The 25407-nt window shown below is 41.1% G+C and overlaps 1 protein-coding gene across 2 annotated transcripts in view; it reads right to left on the bottom strand.

Annotated features, from left to right (window-relative positions):
• LOC138947556 (uncharacterized) overlaps positions 1-25407 on the bottom strand; it is a 90580-nt gene that overhangs the window by 51487 nt on the left and 13686 nt on the right. The window contains exons 8-21 of one of the 2 annotated variants that reach the window (XM_070319045.1): positions 24351-24468; positions 19746-19876; positions 18982-19032; positions 16670-16892; positions 15317-15509; positions 12670-12745; positions 11021-11246; positions 9799-10041; positions 9113-9241; positions 7915-8115; positions 6945-7196; positions 3318-3519; positions 2342-2607; positions 963-1538 (exon numbers count right to left, since the gene is read on the bottom strand). In XM_070319045.1, coding sequence (XP_070175146.1) covers positions 963-1538; positions 2342-2607; positions 3318-3519; positions 6945-7196; positions 7915-8115; positions 9113-9241; positions 9799-10041; positions 11021-11246; positions 12670-12745; positions 15317-15509; positions 16670-16892; positions 18982-19032; positions 19746-19876; positions 24351-24468 — 2887 coding nt within the window. Of the gene's footprint in view, positions 1-962; positions 1539-2341; positions 2608-3317; positions 3520-6944; positions 7197-7914; positions 8116-9112; positions 9242-9798; positions 10042-11020; positions 11247-12669; positions 12746-15316; positions 15510-16669; positions 16893-18981; positions 19033-19745; positions 19877-24194; positions 24268-24350; positions 24469-25407 lie in introns of those variants that run through there. The other variant, XM_070319046.1, reaches the window with a different exon arrangement.

Raw genomic sequence — 25407 nt, 5'->3', positions numbered from 1 at the left:
TTTTTCAGCAAGACCGTATACTCGTAGCATCGTCAGTCCACCGCTCATGGCAAAGGCAGTGAAATTGACAAGAAGAGCGGAGTAGTAGTTGCGCTAAGAAGGATAGCACGCTTTTCTGTACCTCTCTTTGTTTTAACTTTCTGAGCGTGTTTTTAATCCAAACATATCATACATGTATCTATATGTTTTTGGAATCAGGAACCGACAAGGAATAAGATGAAAGTGTTTTTAAATTGATTTGGACAATTTAATTTTGATAATAATTTTTATATATTTAATTTTTAGAGCTTGTTTTTAATCCGAATATAACATATTTATGTTTTTGGAATCAGCAAATGATGGAGAATAAGATAAACGTAAATTTGGATCGTTTTATAAATTTTTATTTTTTTTTTACAATTTTCAGATTTTTAATGACCAAAGTCATTAATTAATTTTTAAGCCACCAAGCTGAAATGCAATAGCGAAGTCCGGGCTTCGTCGAACATTACTTGACCAAAATTTCAACCAATTTGGTTGAAAAATGAGGGCGTGACAGTGCCGCCTCAACTTTCACGAAAAGCCGGATATGACGTCATCAAAGACATTTATCAAAAAAAAAGAAAAAAACGTTCGGGGATTTCATACCCAGGAACTCTCATGTCAAATTTCATAAAGATCGGTCCAGTAGTTTAGTCTGAATCGCTCTACACACACACACACACACAGACACACAGACACACGCACATACACCACGACCCTCGTTTCGATTCCCCCTCGATGTTAAAATATTTAGTCAAAACTTGACTAAATATAAAAACGAACACATCGCACCACACATCGCACCACACATCTCACGTTATCGCCCCACCCCCAACCCCACACACACATTACCCTACCCATCACATACCTCAAACACACACCAACACCTCTCGCCCACCCCCACCATCCTTACACCCCCACCATCCCCCCAACACACATACCTGTACATTGACTGCACGTGCGCTTGTCCGCATTCAGCTTAAATCCCGGGTAGCACGAGCACTGGAAGCTGCCCTCCGTGTCCTCACAGTCTTGGTCACACACACCCTCTTCGCATTCGTCAATATTCCCGCAATTTTTAAGGGGCGCGCCCGCGTAGCCCTGTTTACAGAAACACTCATACCCAAGTGGAGTATCAGCTGCTTTGCAGCTCCTACCGATACCGCTACAGTTCTGCCCGCATGCAACTTCTGTGACTGTGCACGACTTTCCGTCATCTTGCAGCATGTTCCCGGGTTCGCACGAGCAGTTAAAGGATCCTTCCTTATTCTCGCATTTCTGTTCGCAGCCTGAGCTTTTCTCAGCGCACTCATTGACATCACGACACGTGATTCCGTCGGAGCCCAATCGGTATCCAGCGTCGCAGGAACATACGTAACTTCCGGCGGTGTTGACGCATGCTCCGTTGGTGCATTTGCTGGCGTTGGCACATTCGTTGATGTCGAGACATGCGTCATTGTCGAAGATAAAACCCGTAGGACAGGTTCCATTACATATGTAGCCCTTCAAAGCGTCGCCTGCAACAGAGATGGCCAATGTTTTAAAATCACAGTCCTTCCCCGCTTAGAGGTTAGGTTTACAATCTCAGGCTTTCAGATCTGGCCAGGTTATCTGTTTATCTATCTATCTATCCGTCTATCTATCCGTCTGTCTATCCGTCTGTCTGTCTGTATTTCCTCTTCCTCACCCGGAGATATGTCTACACTCAGATAAAATCAAAACACAGATGTTTTTCAGTTTATGTTATGTTATATGAAATATTATATCGCGCGCGTATCTCCAGACTCGGACTTAAGGCGCAGGGATCTATTTATGCCGTGTGAGATGGAATTTTTTACACAATACATCACGCATTCACATCGACCAGCAGATCGCAGCCATTTCGGCGCATATCTTACTTTTCACGGCCTATTATTCCAAGTCACACGGGTATTTTGGTGGACATTTTTTTTATCTATGCCTATACAATTTTGCCAGAAAAGACCCTTTTGTCAATCGTGGGATCTTTAACGTGCACACCCCAATGTAGTGTACACGAAGGGACCTCGGTTTTTCGTCTCATCCGAAAGACTATATAAAGAAACAGATATATTGAACATTGTTTTTTTGGAGTTGTAAATATTTGAAACAGGTTTGGAATAATGTCAGCAGTTGCATATTTGTTCATACGGGAAAACAAATTTGTTTCAAGGAACATGTATTATTTTAAAATGTTGTAGAACCGCAAAGTATGCTTTGAAAGACGATTCATCCTTTTAATCGCAAAAATGTGTGTTAGTAAGTTTAGATACAGTAAGCAAATTCATTTGTTTGTCCTTACCTTGTTCATCGGCAGTCAGATCTACACAATCAAGATCATCAGGGCAAGGATTGTTCCCTGCAGGGCAAGCGTCCAGCTCTGTTTCACAGTTACTGCCCGTGTAGGCCGGCGCACAATCGCACGTCGCAATAGCAAAGTCAAAACTGTCGCCCGTCCGTGTGGTGCGCTCGTAGTTGCACGTGCCGTGATTGCTGCAGCCTGTGCACAGCTTGACTGGTATTGTCACGGGTATGGATTGCGCCCCCTTCGAGTCCGTCACGAAGACACTGTTGGAAAGAAACAAAAATATGTGGAAGGTAAATTGAGAGGGATATAATTTGAAGGTAAAAGTTAGAAAAGACAGAATCAAAGGGTAACTATTTGAAAAGAGAAAATCTGAGAGTTCAATTTTTTAAAAGGCGGAATCTGGGGGTCAAAGTTTAAAAAGACAGAATCTGAGGGTAAAAGTCTTCGAAAGGGAATAGTTTGAAATAAAAAAAAGAATCAGAATGTAAATTTTTGAATACAACAAATATCAGAAGGCAATTGTCTGAAACCGGAAGATAAAACATTGAACGGAAAGAAGACAGTAACAGTACTGTTTCATAAGGAATATTTTGAAACCCAAATTTGAAAGAGAATGAGAATGACATTTTGGGGGGGTAAGAATCAGAAGGTTAAAGGTTGAATACACAGTTTTAGAAGGTAAACGTTTGAATACCACAAAATCATAAGGTAACTGTCTGGTACGGAACAAATCTGAAGGTACAATTTTGAAACACAAAATCTGAAGGATACTTTTTGAAAAGGAATATTTTGACATCAACGTTTGAAAAAGAGAATCAGAGAGAAAATGTTCGAGAAAATATCGATTTTGTTTTTGTTCTTCTTCTGTTGTTGATATTGTTGCCTGAAGCAAGTTACCTACAGGCAGTGAAAATGCTAAAAAGACAGATTCAAAGAGTAAATGTTTCGAAAGACATAATTAATGACTCACTTGATAGGCCTGGGGTCATTGGCATCAAAAGTGGCCGTGATGGTCCCGTTGGATTCGTTGATGGACTGGTTATCACTTGCGTTGAAAAGCTTGTAGGTCAAGATATCACCTTCGTCGTCTGTCCCCATCACTGAGATCGTGACCGATTTGCCCGCTTCTGCGTTGATGATGGAAGGGGCGTCCAAACCAGGTTGGTTGTTGGCTGTAAAAGAAAAAAAATATTTCCATAACAATATTTGATCGTGTGAGCCAGCTTTATGAGGGCGATGCCCGTCTCCCCTACCTTGCTGCCTTTGCCTTCCAGCGATCATTACATTAAACTTAAAAGATACACCGCTGACAATAATGATGCCGAAAAGATAAACAATCATATTCGGTTTTGATATCTGTCCTGTCTTAGACGTAAGAAAAACATCATTTGGTAAAAGTTCAAGAACAGTGTCCCAAATGAACGGAAGATTTTGCAATGTACCAAACTTTGCGGACACAGAAAGAGAGCTGTGGTGATGTGAGAAAACTTGAGGCAAAATCGTGGTAAAAAGGGATCATTTTGACCTTGAAATTCGATTCATTCGGTAAGCGTTACTTTAATGTTCAACAGACTTAATGTAGGACTGTTGACCGAGATTTAATTTGGGAAACTGTTCTTCAATTTGACCTGATGGAACCAACAGACCAAAACACTTTAAAAAAAAATCAACCCACGGGTAGCTGCATTTCTACTATAAATATTTCCCAGGTCTAAGGTGCACGAAGCAAAGCTAGGTGCCACCCGACTGGGTGGAAACAAGCTGCTGGCCGGGTCTGATTGGTTGGAATCACAACAAATCTCAGTCTTAACCAGTCCGACCCCGCGGCTGCGTGCCACCCATTTAGATTGCACCCAGTTTCGAAGTAACCAACCTATCGGGACCCTTTCTTGTCCTTGTCAACGAAAACAAGTCGCGCAAGGCGAAATAATAACATTTAGTCAAGCTGTCGAACTCACAGAATGAAACTGAACGTACATACTCGTAGTTTCGTCAGTCCACCGCTCGTGGCAAAGGCAGTGAAATCGACAAGCCATGCAGAATAGTGCGGTAGTGGTCGCGCTGAGCAGGATAACACGCTTTTCTGTATGTCTATTCTTTTTAGCGTACTGAGTTTGTTTTTAATCCAAACATATCATATCTATATGTTTTTGGAATCAGGGACCGACAAGAAATAAGATGAAATTGTTTTTAAATCGATTTCGAAAAAATAATTTTAATCATAATTTTCATATTTTTAATTTTCAGAGCTTGTTTGTAATCCAAATATAACATATGTATATGTTTTTGGAATCAGAAAATGACGAAGAATAAGATGAAATTGTTTTTGGATCGATTAATAAAAATATAATTTTAATTACAAGTTTTCGATTTTTAATGACCAAACTCATTCATTAGTTTTTAAGCCACCAAGCTGAAATGCAATACCAAAGTCCGGCCTTCGTCGAAGATTGCTTGGCCAAAATTTCAATCAATTTGATTGAAAAATGAGGGTGTGACAGTGCGCCTCAACTTTTACAAAAAGCCGGATATGACGTCATCTAAGGTATTTATTGAAAAAATGAAAAAAACGTCCGGGGATATCATTTCATATATTTCATAAAGATCGGTCAAGTAGTCTGAATCGCTCTACACACACACACACGCACAAACAGACACACACAGTCACACACACACACACACACACACACATACACCACGACCCTTGTCTCGATTCCCCCTCTATGTTAAAACATTTAGTCAAAACTTGACTAAATGTAAAAAGCATTTTATTAATTTATTTATTCATTTATTTTTTTATTCATTCATTTATTTATTTATTAATTAATTAATTCATTTATTCATTCGTTTGTTCTTTTATTAAATCCTTCACTGTTGTATGTTTTTGAATGTATTTATTTATTCATTTTTACAATTATTCAAGTTATGACTAAATGTTTTAACATAGAGACGGGGAGTCGAGATGAGGGTCGTGGTGTATGTGTGTGTGTGTGTATAGATCGGTTCCGAGAAAACTACTGGACAGATCGTCATGCAATTTCACATGAGAGCTCCTGGGTATGATATCCCAGACTGATTATTCTTTTCTAGGACAAATGTCTTCGGTGACGTCATATCCAGCATTTAGTGGAACTTGAGGCGGCACTGTCACGCCCTCACTTTTCAACCAAATCGGTTGAAATTTTGGTCAAGTAATCTTCGACGACGCCCGGACTTTGGTATTGCATTTCAGCTTGGAGGCTCAGAAATTAATAAATGAGTTTGTTATTCAAATCAAATTTTCGCAAAGAGTTTCAAAATTGATTGCATCTTATTCTTCCTCAAATTCATAATCAGAAAATATATACATAGCTGATGTTTACTCTTAAGATGTGATCACAATTAACGAAAACAGGTTAATTAGTACTACGATTAGAATTTAAGAAATCGATCCGAAATTGATTTCATCTTATCCTTTATCATTTCCTGATTCTAAAAACATATATATTATGTGCTTCATTTTGCCGGGGCGCCCGCGCCATTCACGCGTCATTTTTCAAAATGACGCACGGCGATGCCGTGCTATGCGCCCGTCGGGCGCACATTTAAAAACATTTTTTTTTCCATTTTTTTTTCCACTTACGTTGCCGATTTCTCCACGCTAGCGATCGGGGGTCGCCGACTTGAGATTAAACAAGTGAGTCACTGAATCACAAGTGTGTCAGTGAATTTGATTCATTGGCTTTGCAGAGAGGAACCAATCAGAAAGCGTCTTTCATTTCTGCTTGTGTTTCAAAAACTGAGCATGACGTCACGTTGATCTAACGAACAATTTCGCTATGCCGCCTCCTCCTGTGAAGCTGAAGGCAAAGCTAACTGGAATCAGTGGACTTGTACAGACCAAACTCACTTTCAAGCTTCCTGTAGCTGTCAGTGAGTCTGACGAAGGTAGATATTTTTTGTTTTTACTGAACCCGTGGGAGAAGGGGAAAATGGGTGAGGGTGTGCAGTGCACATGGGTTTGACATCACATCTTTTCTGTTTGTCTTCCGATTTTGGAGACAAATTCTCCGACTTCTGAGATTACTCAAATTTACTGTTGCTGCTGTTTGGAGCGACTCTCTCAGTCTCTTATACACCCCCCCCCCCCCATAACATTTTTTGTTGTTGTTGTTGGTTGCTGCTCGATTATCTCCCGTATGGCGCGCTTTCAGTTTTATTGACCCCTCATTTTCAGTGGTCAGGGGTCATTTGACCCCTCATGCTCTAAAACAAAATGAAGCACTGTATATATATGATATGTTGTCTTTAAAACAAGTGCGTTTTCCTCCTTAGCGCAATACGCTACCGCGCTATTCTTGCTTGTTAATTTCACTTCGTTAATTTTGCACGTGAAAGTGAGCGATTTCCTTCTTGCAGGGATTGACGAACCTGGCTTGCCTTGGTGAAAAAATGCAGTGCGTTCAGTTTAATTCTGTGAGTTAGACAGCTTGACTAAATGTATTAATTTCGCCTTACGCGACCTATTGTTCTTGTCTAGCTCTTCTCTTTCAGCAGCTGCGTTGGCGTCTCTTTTTTTCCTTCATAATTGTTCATTTATTTATTTGGTGTGCCTTACCTAGCTCTGCTCTTACAGCCACTGCGCTGACGTCAGTCTGCTGTGTGTTGAGGGCGAATGCTTTATTGCCCGTGGCGACGAAATCGTAGATACAGGCCAACTTGTCGGCTCCCCCGCACAATGTTTCCGCCTCTTGTTTGACGTCAGCGGGTTGCTCGTCAAGGAAGATGGGAACAAACTCTGGGTTCGCGAAGTCCGCAGTGCTTTCCCTTGTTTCGTATCGCATGATTGAGTTGTCAGCAGTGATCGCCCCTGCATTGGAGAAGGTCGAATAAGTTGAAAGATGGATAGTTGGAGAGAAAGAAAGCAATTGTTTTCCCAAAAATAACGCAATGATTTCCTGAAAGAAATTAAGCGACTACTTTAATGAAAGAAAACAAGATTGTTCCTCGTAGAGCATACAACACTAGTAGTGTATCAAAGATGTAAAATTCCAGCTTTGATGACAATTCAGAAAACAATTACCATTTTCCATGTTTTTTGTTTGTTTTGTTTTTGTTTTCTTCTCATTATTGGGTATGAGTGTTATTTTCAATGTCTTTTTTAAATGCTCCTCCCCCCCCCTCCCCCAAATCGTTTGACCTCACTCGTCGTGACCTTGGAATTTGTCAAGGTCAATCAACTTGCACCATGTGTGCAGGACATAAACCGTTGCACGTGTGTGAAGTTTGAAAGCTTCTGTGTCACAGGAGACCTCAACACAAACATTTTGTTCACTGGACGGACAACAAGCACTGCTCTGCCACACAGACAAACACTGCTGATTTCTATGATTATGATTACTCAGGTGCGTCAATAGTGTGCACACTTTACATGCACGTGTCGCCAAGTTATACACACTTACACTTTTTGCCGAAATCTTCGTCGCCAAATTATATACACTTACAATTTTTGCAGTAATCTTTGTCGCCAAATTATATATACTTACACTTTTTGCCGAAATCTTCGTCGCCAAATTATACACACTTACATTTTTTGCCGAAATCTTCGTAGATTTTCCTCTCGGTCATAAGGTCGTTATCGAGCACTGTGCTGTCGGGCAGTATGAATTCGTCATCTTTGTTGCCGTTGAAATTTCCCATGAGCCCCTTGGTCTGCCCCCGAAACTCCGTCGGCATTCCCAGGCTCATGTCCAGCGACTTTATTCCAATAGAGATGGTTATGCTGATTCCTGGAACATTCAGAACAAACGGTTTCCATTAGATATGGTTATGCTGATTCCTGGAAAATTCAGAACAAACGGTTTCCATTAGATATGGTTATGCTGATTCCTGGAACATTCAGAACAAACGGTTTCCATTAGATATGGTTATGCTGATTCCTGGAAAATTCAGAACAAACGGTTTCCAATAGAGATGGTTATGCTGATTCCTGGAACATTCAGAACAAACGGTTTCCATTAGATATGGTTATGCTGATCCCTGGAAAATGCAGAACAAACGGTTTCCAATATAGATGGTTATGCTGATCCCTGGAACATTCAGAACAAACGGTTTCCAATAGAGATGGTTATGCTGATTCCTGGAACATTCAGAACAAACGGTTTCCATTAGATATGGTTATGCTGATCCCTGGAAAATGCAGAACAAACGGTTTCCAATAGAGATGGTTATGCTGATTAATACAACATTCCATGATCCAAACAAAGATTGGGAAACGCAAGCTGCTTATGGTAGCAATCCGGATGAAGTTTGAAAACAGCATCACACAAATATTGACTTTGTGACTGCCACAATAAAAAAATAAAAATTACTCTGACAAGTGAAACAACCGCTGCATATTGCTGTTTTAATTTAAGTAAGATGATTGCCTTCCCTAGAGAAATTTTTTCTCAGTTTTGGTCTAATTGATTTACCTTGTATAAAAAGAGAAACACGCCAACGTTCTAGAATGAAAAAAAAAACCCAGCCAAAGAAACGATGATAAATGATTAGTTAGATCAAGGGATCAACAAACCATCTAATCAAGCAATCGGCCAAACAATGAACGAATAACCAACCAACCAACCAACCAACCAATCAATCAACCACCCACCCAACCAACCAACCAATCAATCAATCGATCAATCAATATATCATTAAAGCAATCAATACATCAATAAATCAATCAACCGGCGAACCAACCAACCTATCAATCAATCAATCAATCAATCAATCAATCAATCTTACCAGAGGGAAACGCAACAACCACGCTGTCATTTGACCTTCGAAGGGTATAGGTCGTTGTCTCCTCAGCGAAGTCGATCTTAGCGTTAAATTCGCTCGTGAAGTCTCGTCCATCGCCGTATATCACCATCGCTGGTATTTCCGACAACAAGAAATTAGCAAAGACAAGGCAATAAACAAAAGCCTCTTTTGGTACAAGTGTCAATTCAAGCAACACACACACACACACACACACACACACACACACACACACGCACGCACGTACGTACACAGACACACAAACACACACACATACACACACATATACACACACACACACACACACACACACACACGCGCGCGCACGCACATTTTTGAGATGCAATCTATTTGTATTCCTCTTATGACATATGACGTCACATATTATGTCATTCGTCGTATTACAATAACAGCTAATGTGTTTTCAGCGTAGCAATAGGGTCCGATATTTAGACGAGACAAGTATAATGCCGACGAGTCGAAGACGAGTACTTTTCAATCGCTAAAGTAGTTCCCTCAAAGTCTAGCTCATCAACCTGTGAGCTATCGAGGATTCAGGCCCATTGTTGGGTAAGTGATTTTGGTTGTTGGGTAAGTTACCGAAAAATAACCAGCCCTACACGTTTACAAAGAGAAAGAAGCAGAGCGGGGAATAAGTATTGTTCACTTACATGTCTTTGCTGTTCTCTCCAGCTCCACAGAAACTCTGGTTCCATTTTCTTCCAGTCCGAAAGCCGTGAACACCGTGGCTTTTGACAAGCTTCCGTTCTCCGTTTCCGCCAGTCCTGTTCGACCTTGAAAGGTGAAGGTCACGTTGACGGTCTCAATGGAAATGAGAGTGTATTCGCCCAAACCGTTGAAGGTGTATTGTCGCTCATCCAGGGTTGTGATGTGGGGGTCACCCCAAAACCATGCTGTGGGAAAATATTCAATGAAAAGAAATGACGTCGTGCACGATATCCTGCATACGTCTAAGATGCCACTCATGTCATAACAATATCGTTCACCACAGTTCACTACAGTTCTGTGCTCGAGGTCATGTAAAACCAGTATGGCTGGGACCTGTTTTTCCACTTCGAATAATGCCAAAGTCACCGAGACAAACGTCAATATGGAAACTAGATGTTTCCTCTGGAAGACATTTTAGAACAAACACGCAACGCAATACTTTCCAGACTGACGTTACTTTGCTTTGACGTCAAAGATTGCTCGAGGCATTGGAAGAGATCGAGGTTCTATGTGAAGCGTCCTCAATTTGGACGCGTCGACTCTGGGATGTTTGGAGCTGTTGGCAGGTAAGTACAGTATACAGAATAAACAGAATACTACATGGCTTGCTTTGTTATACAAGATTAACACTCGTTGCATTTTCTAATATTGAAAAGCTCGCTTTCGCTCGCTGTTTAATATTTAAAAAAGCAACTCGTGTAAAATTGGTACTACGCAGCACGCCATGTAGTATTTTCTATGTATTGAATGATATACGATACCAATACGTGAAAAACCCAGCGGTGAACTTGCAATTATTATTTTTCCTGCTGACACCAGAAAAATCTGTGTTCACAAATTCTGTGTCGGGGTCTGGGAGACCGTGTAGGAGAAACCGAATGCAGTAGCGGAATGTTTACGTGTGTTAAGTTTCTAAAAACCTGCCTGAGGGGCATTTCATGGTAGTTTCTTGAAAAACCGTACATAAAGTTTAGTTTCCATGCTGTACTTAAGTCGACTTAAAGATGCTGCTCCACTAAGAGCACTGTTGTAGTCAACGATTTGTCTTTTTGTCGCAGATAAGGATAAAAACAGCCGATACATACATTTACACAACTATCCTACAAGATGACAACACATACCTTTAATACTACCAGCCAAACAGATGCTCGGCTTTAAACTCACCACGTCTGAAGGACCACCTTCTCTGGCATCTCTGGGAAATGGGTCGAAGCAGGTGGTAGAGATAGCAGTAGTAGCTCGAAAATGATTTGAGGCAGCAATCGGAGTGAGCTTTCCTGTCCTCTATAAAGTGCCACGGTCGCGTATTTCTGTACAGAGGGTTGTACGCAAGAGCTGACCCAGCGTAGGGCGGGGTTCGGATCAAACTGCCGAAGTAGTAGCAACACTCCTTGAAATAGAAAATGTGTTCAATGTTAGCATCAATATCATACGCTATTTGAATTTTTGACCACAATTTGACATTTTGCACAAATCGATACAGTGAGTGTTCCTCCGATACCGCGTTTGAGGGGAAAAATAACTTTCGAGAAATATTAAATGTGTCGTCCATTTATACATAGGTCTATTTAATCAAAGCTATTTTTATTTTTTACGTGTGAACGCACACAAGAATGCACTCGTTTAAAGTCTCGGCTAGCCGCCTAACTATGAGTTCAAAAAGGGAAAGTCCAATATCCAATCCATATATATCGGGTTTCAATCTTGAGCCCGGAGAAAAACTGTTACAGATTACAACGCATGCACGTAGTATCTTCAGAAACAATCAAGACCACACCTGAAACTAGCTTCTAAACAAACAACAGCAAATCTAAATAAAAAAAAAGATTATCCCTGCATATTTCACTGCTCCTCATTTAAAATAATAAAATGAATAAAAGCGAACTAATTTCAAAAATACTTTGTTTCTCTAAGGTAAAAGTAGTTGATGAGACCTTTCAAGGCATTTGGGCGTTGCCAATAATATTTGGATACATGTAATTAGTTTTTGAAAATTATCAAGGCACAGTTCCAAACACAATACTCATAATAAAAGTCTGCTCCTGTCTACGTTTCTGTCTCTCTTTCTCGTTTATTTTTTTTATTTTTTTATTAGTGAGTATTTCTACGCACATACCCTCTCCTATTTGGGGAGGCTCATGGCGTTTACAATATGCCGTGTGAGATGGAATATTTTACAAATTATATCACGCATTCACATCGGCCAGTAAATCTCAAGCGTGTTAGGCGAGTATATACTTTTCACGGCCTATTATTCCAAGTCACACGGGTATTTGGTGGACATTTTTATATATGTCTATACAATTTTGCCAGGAAAGACCCTTTTGTCAATCGTGGGATCTTTAACGTGCACACCCCAATGTAGTGTACATGGGACCTCGGTTTTTCGTCTCATCCAAAAGACTAGCACTTGAACCCACCACCTAGGTTAGGAAAGGGGGGAGAAAATAGCGGCCCGACCCAGGGTCGAACACGCAACCTCTCGATTCCGAGCGCAAGTGCGTTACCACTCGGCCACCCAGTCCCTTCCTCTCTGACCCTGTCGCTCCCTCGATTGGTCTGACGGTCTTTAAGTCTTTCTCTCAAACCCCCCCCCCCCCCCTCCTCCCAGCAGTAAGGATGCTGATTTTGTGTATGTGTCTAACTAGAAGGATGTTCTGTTCCTCTGTAAAAGCCTTTGAGAGAGCTGATCGAGATAATGAGCAGTACTGTTTTTACAAGAAGTCTTGCGTGTTTAGAATAATTTCACATTATATTCTAAATTTCTTTCCCCAGAAAAGTCCATACACTTGTAACGCAAAATGCCATCTTACCTGGTTATAGGGGTAGATATACCAGCTGTTGGCTCGAGATGCGACATAGCAGACGACAGTTCTAGACCGGAGATACCTAGAAAAACAGGCAGAGACGGTATTTCTTGTACAATTTTTTAGACAAACATAAGATTTGAGTGCACACGCTTACACTAGCATTGGCAAAACACACTGAGTAACGAACGAACCACCAAAAAATCGTATTTTAGGCAGGGCGCACTCTATTTTTCAAGTCTTGATGATCCTGTATATTTGTTGCAGAAACAATACTCAATAAGAAAAGGCTACGAATTCTTCACAATTGCGGTGATCCTCGAGGCCGTTGTCTGCTCTTTAAACGTAGGTCAGTTTTTAACACCAAAAGCAACGCAAAAGACACGATCGAACTGCTGAACTGCACATGGTGAAAGCGTGTTGTTTTGTCTCCCTGTTTTGGGAACTTCAGATTTTCCGCGAGAGTGACTTTTCCTTAGCTTGGTTATGTCTACATATATTAATTGCTTGATAGTCAAATTCAGGTGTTCTTTTCCCAACCATCGCAGTCTTCGTCTCCTGTGACGTTATTACTTCTTTTTCCATTCAGTCAAGTTTTGACTAAATGTTTTAACATAGAGGGGGAATCAAAATGAGGGTCGTGGTGTTTGTATGTATGTATAGCCTACATGTATGTATGTGTGTGTGTGTGTGTGTGTGTGTGTGTGTGTGTGTGTGTGTGTGTGTGTGTGTGTGTGTGTGTGTGTGTGTACGCTATTGCGCTATACTGGCTTGTCAACTTTACTTCATTTTGCACGTGAAAAGTTTCACCGATTTCCTTGCCGCGGGGATTGACGAAGCTGTATTGTCTTCTATCTCTCTTTTCTCGTCTGTAATCAAATCACCTCATAGCGCTAGTCATTGTCTAAGGGAAGACTTTGAGTGTTAACTTAGCCACATTGTTATCGTGACAAATGTTGCACGAATAATTCCCATGTCCTTTTATTCAAACTTTCTATGCCAGTTAAGGCCGTTCACGTGACTATCTGGATCAACTTTCGGATTCAAGATTTCTTTTACAGGCATCACGTGACCGCCGGTCAAGTAAGGGTACCCTCAAAATCGATCGGACAATAAAATGTGACCCTCCACCACGAAATGAGTCGCATGTCACCTCGCGCGGTTCTGCGCTAGGCTGAATATAAGTCCGGGGAGTGTCTGGTAAACAGTGTGAGGGTCACCTTAGTCACAGGCTTATAACTCAAACAGTTTTTGCTCTTTTTTAAAACGGTTTTCACCACTGGATAGAGCATAAAAATCTCTTTAGGAAAATGTACAAATATGAAAATCATGCAAAGGTGACATGCGACTCATCCCGTGGTGGAGGGTCACAAATGCACATTTTGCAAAGGAGAAAATTACTTAGTTGAAATGCCGTTTTTCAGTACAGGTTAGACTCCATGTGAGAAATACGTGGTCCAAAGTTCGATTAGCAGTACCTGAAAGGGGAGGGGAGTCGTCAGTATGGAGTGTTTGTGAAATAAACAAGGCGGGCTGACGACCTACCTATCACCGCGTGTAAAAGTCACTGTCGGTAACAAGTGAAGGTAATCTTTACCTCTAGCGACGTAAATTCATCGAATATCTTCTGGTGCAATCTAAGGCTTTCGTCTTGCATACTAATCTATTTGAATTATGCATTTTATAAATAGTTTTGAAGGAAAATATCGGTGCAGCCATTTTAAAAGCGAAAATGACAGGTAATGCTAGTCCAAAGTGATGGCCGGAAGGATGCTCTTTTCTACGACCAACAACAAAAATGACGAGATAATGTACACTTGAGTCATTCAAACAGTCAATATCACGCGAGAAGTCCTCTGCATTGATTAAAATGTAATACTGTAATTCTATCAAATTGAAGTTTATAATGAAACAGATTTTGCGATTGTTCAGACTGCCCAAATTCTTTGAATTCTCAACGGAAACTATACATTAATTAAGACCACCAAGTTTTAAAATGGAATCCTACGAATGAGACATAAGACATTTTATTGTCAAACAATTAAAAGACATAAGACATAAGACAATTTATCGTCAATAAATTAAACAATGGAAAAATGTGGTTCATCTGCTCTTAAAACAATCAAACAACATTGACAACAACTCTAAAAATTACAAAAAAACATACGAAGTAAGAACACCCAAAGTTTTCCAGACAAGCACGTCCGCCCACATCCATACTACAATACTACACACACAGACACACACACACACCCTTGCACGCACACTCTCACGCACATGAGTTGCTGGTAAGAGATTTAACCAATGCATTGCACTTCCATCAGAAATCTAAAAAAATCTCTCTCTCTCTCTCTCTCTCTCTCTCTCTCTCTCTCTCTCTCTCTCTCTCTCTCTCTCTCTGCACTTGTTCTTACTTGTTTGTGAGAGAGTATACATTGAATGGAAACTCCACTCCCCCCTTGTACAAACAACAGTGTGGTTTACAATAAAATTTCTGAGTTCTGAGTTCTCTGTCTCTCTCTCTCCCTCTCTCTCTCTGTCTCTCTGTATGTCTGTCTCTCTCTCTCTCTCTCTCTCTCTCTCTCTCTCTCTCTCTCTCTCTCTCATTTATTTTGTGTGACCGTTAACGCTTTCATCATGAAGGTCAGCCTACCTGTTGAATGTCAACCTGGTGAGGGAGCTTCGCCAGGCCCCTCTGAGGGTGCAGGGACAAGTAGGCAGAGAGAATCGAAAGCGCGCCAGACCCCAAGCATAGGTGTAATAGTTCCAGAAGAACCATTTGACGCATTGCTGCTCCGGACTTGGTGGCCTGCGGCCAATCTCGAAGACCCATATCCCTTTTCGTCCTGGGAATATCATAGATAGGATAAGATAAGGTAAGATAAGGTGAGGTGAAGTGAGGAAAGGTAAGGTAAGGTAAGGTACGGTAAGGTAAGGTAAGATAAGGTAAGGTGCGTGAGGCGAGGTGAGGTAAGGATTGTTAAGTTAATGTATGGTAAGGTGAGATATGATATGGTATGGTATGGTAAGGTAAGATAAGGTAAGGTGAGGTGATGTGATGTGACGTAAAGTATGGTAAGGTAAGGTGAGGTAAGGTGATGTGAGGCGAGGCGAGGTAAGGTAATGTATTGTAAGGTGAGGTGAGGTAAGGTATGGTAAAGTAAGATAAGGTAAGGTAAGGTGATGTAATGTGAGGTAAAGTATGGTAAGGTAAGGTGAGGTAAGGTGAAGTAAGGTAAGGTAAGGTGAGGTAAGGTAAGGTGAGGTAAGGTAAGGTGAGGTAAGGTAAGGTAAGGTAAGGTCAGATCAGTTTAGATCAGATCAGATTTAAAAAATAAATAAAAATGGTAATGATGAAAGCAATTGCTTTGTTTTTCAAATAAGCAAAGCCTTTTCCGTGATAAAATATCCCCCCCCCCCAAAAAAAAAAAAAAAAATAAAAAAAAGAAGAAAAGAATCAAGTATGCTCTTTGTTGCAAAGTTGGATTTTTGTGTATGAATTAATTTTTTCATCGTCACTTGTGGAAATCTGACAAATGTGGCCCTCCACAACGGAATGAATCGCATGTCACCTTTGCATGATTTTCATATTTTTACATTTTTCTAAAGAGTTTTTTATGCTCTATCCAGAGGTGAAACCCGTTTTAGAAAAGAGCGAAAACTGTTTGAGTTATAAGCCTGTGACTAAGGTGACCCTCACACTGTTACCAGACACTCTCCGGACTTATATCAAGCCTAGCGCAGAACCGCGCGAGGTGACATGCGACTCATTTCGTGGTGGAGGGTCACAAATGTATTTATCAACAACTTCTCACTCTGCACAGGAAGTATTCGGACTGTTGATTTAAGATACTTGTCCAAGTGGAAGCATGTTCTTCTCCTCTTAAAGGCATTGTCACATCTAAGACGGTGGGCTGGGCCGAACTATTTTCAAGGAAAGGACTTTTCCTTTAAATTAAAGAAAGGGATGATTTCAGAATTGTCAATCCAACTAAGCCATCCATACCTGTGTTCCCGATGACTTGGTCCATACGGTAAGCCGATCGCTTGCCGGAGTATATCTTTATACCCTCATTTATTAGTTTGCCTGAACCGTCTGCTATTCCCAGTTCTATCGGCGAAGAGGATTCTTCCCAATTCATGCGGCCTTCCAAGTATACGAACACGCAGTAGGTCACATCTCCATCCGACACAATCGCCGTCTGGAAGGAGGACTCGCCTGGTGAAGACTGGAGAAAAACAATACAAATGCTCATACGACTCTCCTTTAGTCATACGTAATATGAATCAACGCCAGATGCTTGCTGCTCTAGCTTCATGAAATAATGTTCAAGAAAACTATTATTTTCTTCATATCGTCCAAAGTTGCATGATCTAAATTGTGATCTGCATCAATCCATTTAGTTGTCCAATCCTAGCAATTGACATTGGCACTCAAAAGCACACTTTGGTTTTGTCTGAAGATCATCAAAACCTGCCAGTGTGTGAAGTTTTGAGGCTCTGGCTTGAAGAAAAACAAATCCGAGACAACCTCAACTTGGTATTTGTTACTCAAAAGTTGAATAAAATGATAATTTGAAAAAAGAATCCGTTTTGACCTTGACATTTTACATGAGTCGACCAGACTTTGGCCACGTAGAGACGTTATCCAATCTTTTCCATTTGTTTTAACACGACCCTGATGTGACCTTGAAATTGACTTGGGTCATGTTGGAAAGTCATCCAACTCAAGAAATGTGCAACGTTTCAAAGTTCTATCTTCAAAAACAACGGGGAAAAACTCAGTTTTTGACCCGATTTTGACCCCACTGTGACCCCTTATATTTGACTATGTTCAGCCAGACTTTGGTCTCGTCGGGAGGCTATCCAACACAAGAATAGTGTTAAGTTTCAAAGCTCTAGTTTCAAACATATTCAAGAAATTGATAATTTTTCATGTTATGACCCGAACACGACCCCACCGTGACCCTAACATTCGACTTCGGGCATGTCCGGAGAAAAATGTCTAGCTTTAACGTTGAATTATTTGTTCACTAAGACTCCCTGACTAAATCAGTCAAAAAAGCGACAACAATAAAGAAACGAGAAATGTCGGTTATTATTTGCTAACAGTCCGTACATGAAAAAACACGATTTTATTTCGACATGGGTTTTTCCCCCACATACACATGTTTACAATCTATTAATTGATACGTATTAAAAAACATATATCCCATGACCTCCCTTCTTTGTCTCTGTAAATGTACTCTAGGTATATTTTTTTGTATTCTAAGAGCATTACTTACTAAAGTTTTACTGCAGTAAAATAAGCTGCCCGGGCGGATGATGACAATATTCAATTTTACTGCAGTAAAACTTTCAAAACCGACTGTTGGGGTGGATGATGACAATATTCAGTTTTACTGCAGAATAATGTCATCGTTCGCCCAAGCAGACGTGTTTACTGCAGTAAAACTCATTTCAGTTTTACTGCAGTAAAACTCGGTTCGTGTTTTACTGCAGTAATCTTCATTTAAGTTTTACTGCAGTAAAATGCCTGCTGGGGCGGATGATGACATTATTCAGTTTTACTGCAGTAAAACTGAATAATGTCATCATCCGCCAAGGATAGGGTTGGGGCATGGCTGTCGTTTCTGAGTCTGAAAATAAAGTTGACCCGTGTCCGTCCCGGCCTTGATTCAAGACCGTGACCAGTAGTCCCAGTGATGGCGCTAGTATTTTTTCAAACCGGTACGCAAACTTTAATGATGCAAACAGTCCAGAAAAAAACGGTAGGCAGGTCGTTGGAACCAGTAAGAGTCCAATTCAGAGTACTGATTTAATTTTTTAACCAGCGAAAAAAAACCCGGTAGTTCTAAAATTCAACCTCGTCGGTCATACTGGCAGCCAATTTTGCTCCGGTATTTTCTCGTTTCAACCGGTAAAATACCGGTAATTACCGGTTAACGCCAATACTGAGTTCAGTGCTATTCCCACTGAGCTAACGATAAATTGCGACCAAAATGATATCCGAACCAGTCCAGGGACTGAGATGCTCCAATTTGGGATTTTCTCATGGTTACTATAGCAACTTGTCTTTCAATATTTTTTCTATTGAGTTTATTAATCAGAAAAAAATGTCATTCCCAAAAAGAACTCACACTGATATGTGTCTTTCCAAATATGTTTGGTTATCTTTTAATGTGATGAATAAAACGGGTCTCGGCGTGACCGCTGAAACATTTCAGTGAAGGTACTGGCTGGTCAAATTAGTCCCATTGTTCACGCAATAGTAATAAGCACACTTAACTACAGCAGGGTTGCTTGCGTCATACTGACCCCATCAGACACACTCCTTTTCGAGCGGCTTGATCCATCCTCGTTAATGTTCTGAAAGACGAGATGAAAAAGTTACCTTTAAGCTGAAGAGTGATGATAAAACTAATACATTGGCTTCTGAAAGAAAGAGGGGACATGAAGCAGTTCCGATCCAACTTTGACTTTCCTGGACACTGTTGACACACTGTTGACATGTCCCTTGGTGTGTGTGTGTGTGTGTGTGTGTGTGTGTGTGTGTGTGTGTGTGTGTGTGTGTGTTCAAAAGGTCAAAATCGTCAGTCAACTGTTCAAAATGGCGAACTTTAAACCAACACAACACAGCATAACATAACCCAACCAAACACAACACAGCATAACCCAACACAACCCAACCAAACCGAACACAGCATAACAGTACTCAACCCAACCCAACCCAACCCAACGCAACGCAACGCAACGCAACGCAACACAACACAACACAACAAACACAACGCAACGCAACGCAACACAACACAACAAACACAACACAACGCAAGACGACACGACACGTACGACACGACACGACACGACACAACACGACACAACACAAGCCAAACTTACACAACATAACGCAACAAAACGCAATGCAACGCGCAACACAACACAACACAACACAACACAACTAAACACAACACAACACGACACAACGCAGCACAGCACAACACAACACAGCACAGCGCAGCACAACGCAACACAGAACAGCACAGCACAGCACAGCATAGCATAACACAATGCCCCATGCATACCGTGTCTCGCTGTTGGACTCTGTCATACGTGACTACCAGCGCTATGTTGGCAGTAAAAGTTGACCCGATGAGCGAAGTCAAGCTGTTCAGCCGCACGCTGTCGCTTGTATTGTAAACATGGTAGAACACATCTGGAAAGAAACAATTAAGAGCAGAATGCTATCTTAAGTAGAGTTTCTATGCTGTCATTCAGTAGAGTTCCATCGCGCACTTTGATCCTTACTGTACTAAAGTAGAGATGTGGGGGGATAATACGTACAGATCTATATAGTAGAGGTTACATGCCGAGTCTCAGGGATTATTAAAAATAATGGTCGAAGTTAGCGGATCATGAAAAATGCGAGCTTCAGCGAGCTTTTTCATGACCGCGAACTGAGACCATTATTTTTAATAATCCCTGAGACGAGGTGTGTAACCTCTTTATTCCTCCTTTCTTCAGTTATTCCAAAAAAACAGGAGTTTTTGTGCGAAAGTTTGATCGAATCCGAATCACTCAACCAGTCAACCTGCGCAGGCGATCGATTAATGAGCGGTTGTATAGTTCCGTGCAAATCATTCCATTCTGTTAACACTTCCAGGGCCGGACTACCGGGGGGGTTATGGGGGTTGCGCAACCCCCCCCCCCTAGCCTGAACATGTACCTTACTTATTTAAAACATTTTTTATTATTGCTTATTTTATGCCGTTTCATGCAAGGAGCGACCATTTTCTTATCTCAGAATATGACCTACCCATCAGCTTCAGGGGGCTTCGCCCCCTGACCCCCACAAGGGGCTCTGCCCCTTGACCCCGCCCAGGGGCGGACGAGGAGGAGGGGGGGGGTGTTCTAGGGTTTCCGGACCCACCTTATAAATATAAAAATATAAAAATATTGAATGAGGTATGCATTTCTTTATTTTACATTGAGTTTCAATTTTGGGGGTTATAATCAGTGACAAAATCTGCTGCCTGAAACTGGTAATGATCATCCTCAGAATGCACCAGATTGCACCATTTTGCATCCTTTTTTTCAAAATTTTCCGGGGGGGCATGCCCCCGGACCCCCCTAGCAAGCTCGGCGCTTTGCGCCGTCGGCTCGGCGCTTTGCGCCGTCGGCTCGGCGCTTTGCGCCGTCGGCTCGGCGCTTTGCCTTCGCACCCATATCTTCACAATATACTTTTGAACCCCCCCCCCATAAAATGAACTGATCCGCCCCTGCGGCCAGGGGGGATATCCCCCTGGACCACCTCTAGCAACCCCCCCCTCCTCTTAGCCTAGTCCGGCCCTGACTTCTTTTCAGTTTCCCTGTTTTGGACTAAAATCAAGTACACAGATATGCTGTTATTCTGCTGTGGCGGTAAAGGCAGATATTGTGTGTTCTGTTTATGTTTTAGTATCGCTTAGTAAATGTTCTTTCGTCAAATGGGACTAGCAGACGAACTTTTGCACCCGTGTTCCAACGTTAATTACTGTATGAAGTTCAGTTTTCTGAGGAAAATAGTGTATGAAACCGCTTTATGTTGTTTAAATTGATGAGATGTGTGCATTTGGTTGCGTGTGATCTGTTTATAAAATGAAATATTGTTGAAAACTGACCGTCGGATTGCAGTCAGTGTTGTCGAAGAAACTGCGTTAAAAGAAGGGGAACTACTCTTGTCGCCAGAGTATGAGTTACTTGCCTTGGGAATTTGCTTGTGATGAACGGCAGATCTAGATTCAGAAAACAACCGAACTCATGGATTTTATATGGAGATTCATGTGTTCAGGCCTGTAGTTGTTAATTTAAATGCGGTATGTTTGTATTGTTTGCTCCAGAGATGTATACTTCGTACGTATAGAGCGTTCGGAACTTTTCAGTCGCAAAAGTAGTACCGAAACAGAACAGCTTCTCAACCCATTGCACTATCGAGGATTCAGGCTGTTGCTGGCTCGTTATTTGTTTGGTTGCTGGGTCATTATCGAAAAATAACTAGCTCTACAAGTTTACAGAGGTAAAGAAGCAGAGGGGGGAATAAAGTATAGTATCAAATGATTCGCCATAGTCTAGCTTAGAACACAGTGTCGAACCCCAAGCATTGAAGCAATTGACCTTGTGATGGGGCGATTTGGGAAGAGGCGATTCGGAAGGCGGTGCAAACGTTGGAATTCGGCAAAAGTAATTATAAATGTGTACTTCCAAAGGTGATTCGATTGTCCCGCGCACGTGCTTACATGTATACAGAGACGACAATATAGCGGGGATATAGCTCAGTTGGTAGCGCGCTGGATTTGTATTCAGTTGGCCGCTGTCAGCGTGAGTTCGATCCCAGGTTCGGCGGAAATTTATTTCACAGAGTCAACTTTGTGTGCAGACTCTCTTCGGTGTCCGAACCTCCCCCCGTGTACACTACATTGGGTGTGCACGTTAAAGATCCCACGATTGACAAAAGGGTCTTTCCTGGCAAAATTGCTTAGGCACAGTTAATAATTGTCTACCTATACCCGTGTGACTTGGAATAATAGGCCGTGAAAGGTAAATATGCGCTGAAATGGCTGCAATCTACTGGCCGTATACAATTTCATCTCACACGGCATCACTGCAGAGCGCCTAGAACTGTACCCACGGAATATGCGCGATATAAGACTCATTGATTGATTGATTGATTGATTGACAAAGTAACCCATTACACTACTGCCATTCTCGATATCTATTTGAAGTTTCCAGAGGAGGCTGTGCTTCCCGCAAACCATTTAAAATGACCAGACCAAATTCTTCGCAAACCTTAAAAGAGGAATCGGTCAAACACATGTTCATTTTGTTATATTTAGTCAAGTTTTTTCTAAATATTTTAACATCGAGGGGGAATCGAAACGAGGGTCGTGGTGTATGTGTGTGTGTGTGTGTGTGTGTGCGTGCGTGCGTGCGTGCGTGCGTGCGTGTAGAGCGATTCAGACCAAACTACTGGGCCGATCTTTATGAAATTTTACATGAGAGTTCCTGGGATTGATCTCCCCGAACATTTTTTTCCTTTTTTCGATAAATGTCTTTGATGACGTCATATCCGGCTTTTCGTGAAAGTTGAGGCGGCACTGTCACGCCCTCATTTTTCAACCAAATTGGTTCACATTTTGGTCAAGTAATCTTCGACGAAGCCCGGACTTCGGTATTGCATTTCAGCGTGGTGGCTTAAAAATTAATTGATGACTTTGGTCATTAAAAATCTGAAAATTGTAAAAAAAAATAAAAATTTATAAAACGATCCAAATTTACGTTCATCTTATTCTCCATCATTTTCTGATTCCAAAAACATATAAATATGTTATATTTGGATTAAAAACAAGCTCTGAAAATTAAATATATAAAAATTATTATCAAAATTAAATTGTCGAAATCAATTTAAAAACACTTTCATCTTATTCCTTGTCGGTTCCTGATTCCAAAAACATATAGATATGATATGTTTGGATTAAAAACACGCTCAGAAAGTTAAAACAAAGAGAGGTACAGAAAAGCGTGCTATCCTTCTTAGCGCAACTACTACCCCGCTCTTCTTGTCAATTTCACTGCCTTTGCCATGAGCGGTGGACTGACGATGCTACGAGTCATACGGTCTTGCTGAAAAATGGCATTGCGTTCAGTTTCATTCTGTGAGTTCGACAGCTACTTGACTAAATATTGTATTTTCGCCTTACGCGACTTGTTTTTATATCTGGACGTTTTTGGCATGTAAAAATAAGTCAGTTATGTCACTGCCACAGATCAGAAATAGGATCTGCGTTTTCACCCTTGAGAGATGAAGTTCTTGAGTTCAAATCACCACAAACTGTCATGGGCAGATCTCTACATTCTCTCAAGCTTCCAGAAGACTATAATTATATCCTCTTTCTCTTCATGATATGAAAATGATTCCGGTGGGAAATGGGCACCAATAAGCAAACGGCAGTCGATGTTAACACCAAACAAGTGACGGGACAGTTTGACCACACTAAGATGATCGTTTTACATTTCAGTCTGCATTACATAATCACACAGCAATTTTCCAACAATCACCAAACAAAAACACAACAACAATAATACAATTATTCCAACGGTGTATACTGTATGACAATTTGACAGCAGGCGGTGCAAATTAACATGAGATTGAAATCATAATTGATGTTCTAAGGGATTGGCTCTCCGTGCATAGAGGAGAATAGACACGGCAGCGACATTTCAATCTCTCACACAGTTCCAAATGAATGCAAACATTCAGCATAGCTAACAACAACGTTGTTTTCTCTAAATTCTTTAAAGCGAGGCAGATAGACAAACAGACAGACAGACAGAGCGGTTAGTCAGACTGACAGATAGGCAAAGGTGAACCCAAATACAAACAAACAACACCATTAACAACATCATCATCAACAACAACACCACCACCGCCACGACCAAACAAACAAACAACAACAACAACAACAACAACAACAACAACAACAACAACAACAACTTACTAGAGTTAGGCTCAGTGACGTCTATCCGTGTGGAGTACGCGGCAATCATCGTTCGCATCGGATTCAATTTAGTATTACTCAACACCAACACCAACACCAGCACCAACACCAACACCAACACCACCACCACCAACAACAACAACAACAACAACTTACTAGAGTTAGGCTCAGTGACGTCTATCCGTGTGGAGTACGCGGCAATCATCGTTCGCATCGGATTCAATTTAGTATTTCTGACGGGATCACCTACTGCGATGAAGCCATTTGGACTTATCTAGGGAGACAGAATGATAGAATATTGATCATGAACAAAGTGTGTCCGACCTACACAGGGAAAAAAATGAATTAAAAAAACAATCACATTTTGCTTCTACACACATAGTGTAACACATGTACTGATGAAGACATTTATTCTAATTCAAGGATTGGCGCTGGACTAATGCGACGCTTATTTGTCGAGATAGGTGTGACCCAACGCTTATTTGTCGAGATAGGTGTGACCCGACGCTTATTTGTCGAGATAGGTGTGACCCAACGCTTATTTGTCGAGATAGGTGTGACCCAACGCTTATTTGTCGAGATAGGTGTGACCCAACGCTTATTTGTCGAGATAGGTGTGACCCGACGGGAAACAGCACTTCTTCCCCCATCTCAGGTGGACTGGCAGATTGATTAGGATTCGATCAAACTGTGGCACAAAAACACCCTTTTTTCTTAAAAAAAACAAACACAGGAGAAAGGAGGCTAGCTGAGGCTCGCATTTTCTATGATCAGCTAACTTCGACCATTATTTTCAATATCTCCTGAGGCTGCCATGGGTATGTAACCTCTACGAATCATACCTCAAAATTTACATCCCTGTTCTTTTCTTCTTTTTTTTCTTTTTTTGTGTGGTCACATCCTTTGTTTTCTGCTGTGTCACGAGAAATGACGTTCAACAGGGGGTGTGATAAAAAGGAACAGGGCCGGAGTGCTACATATATTATGAGCAGTTCTTCCAAACCTACATACAAAATGTAAAACTTCAAGCCAGGTTTTAATGGAAGGGCGCTGGTTCTGTTCGACGCTTATTTCTCCTATTAATGACATGTCAAATTTTGACACCGATTGACCAAAACAAATAGATTCATTTTGCCTATGATAGTTTCAGAGTGTGTTGAAACAAGTGTAAAAATATCATAATTTTAAAGTTCCTGAAGGTAACCTTATAATT

The sequence above is a fragment of the Littorina saxatilis genome, linkage group LG14, assembly GCF_037325665.1.
Source record: "Littorina saxatilis isolate snail1 linkage group LG14, US_GU_Lsax_2.0, whole genome shotgun sequence".
Taxonomy (NCBI): Eukaryota; Metazoa; Mollusca; class Gastropoda; order Littorinimorpha; family Littorinidae; genus Littorina; species Littorina saxatilis.
The sequence above is the reverse complement of the archived record's forward strand: the minus strand, read 5'-3'. Positions and strand labels throughout refer to the sequence as shown.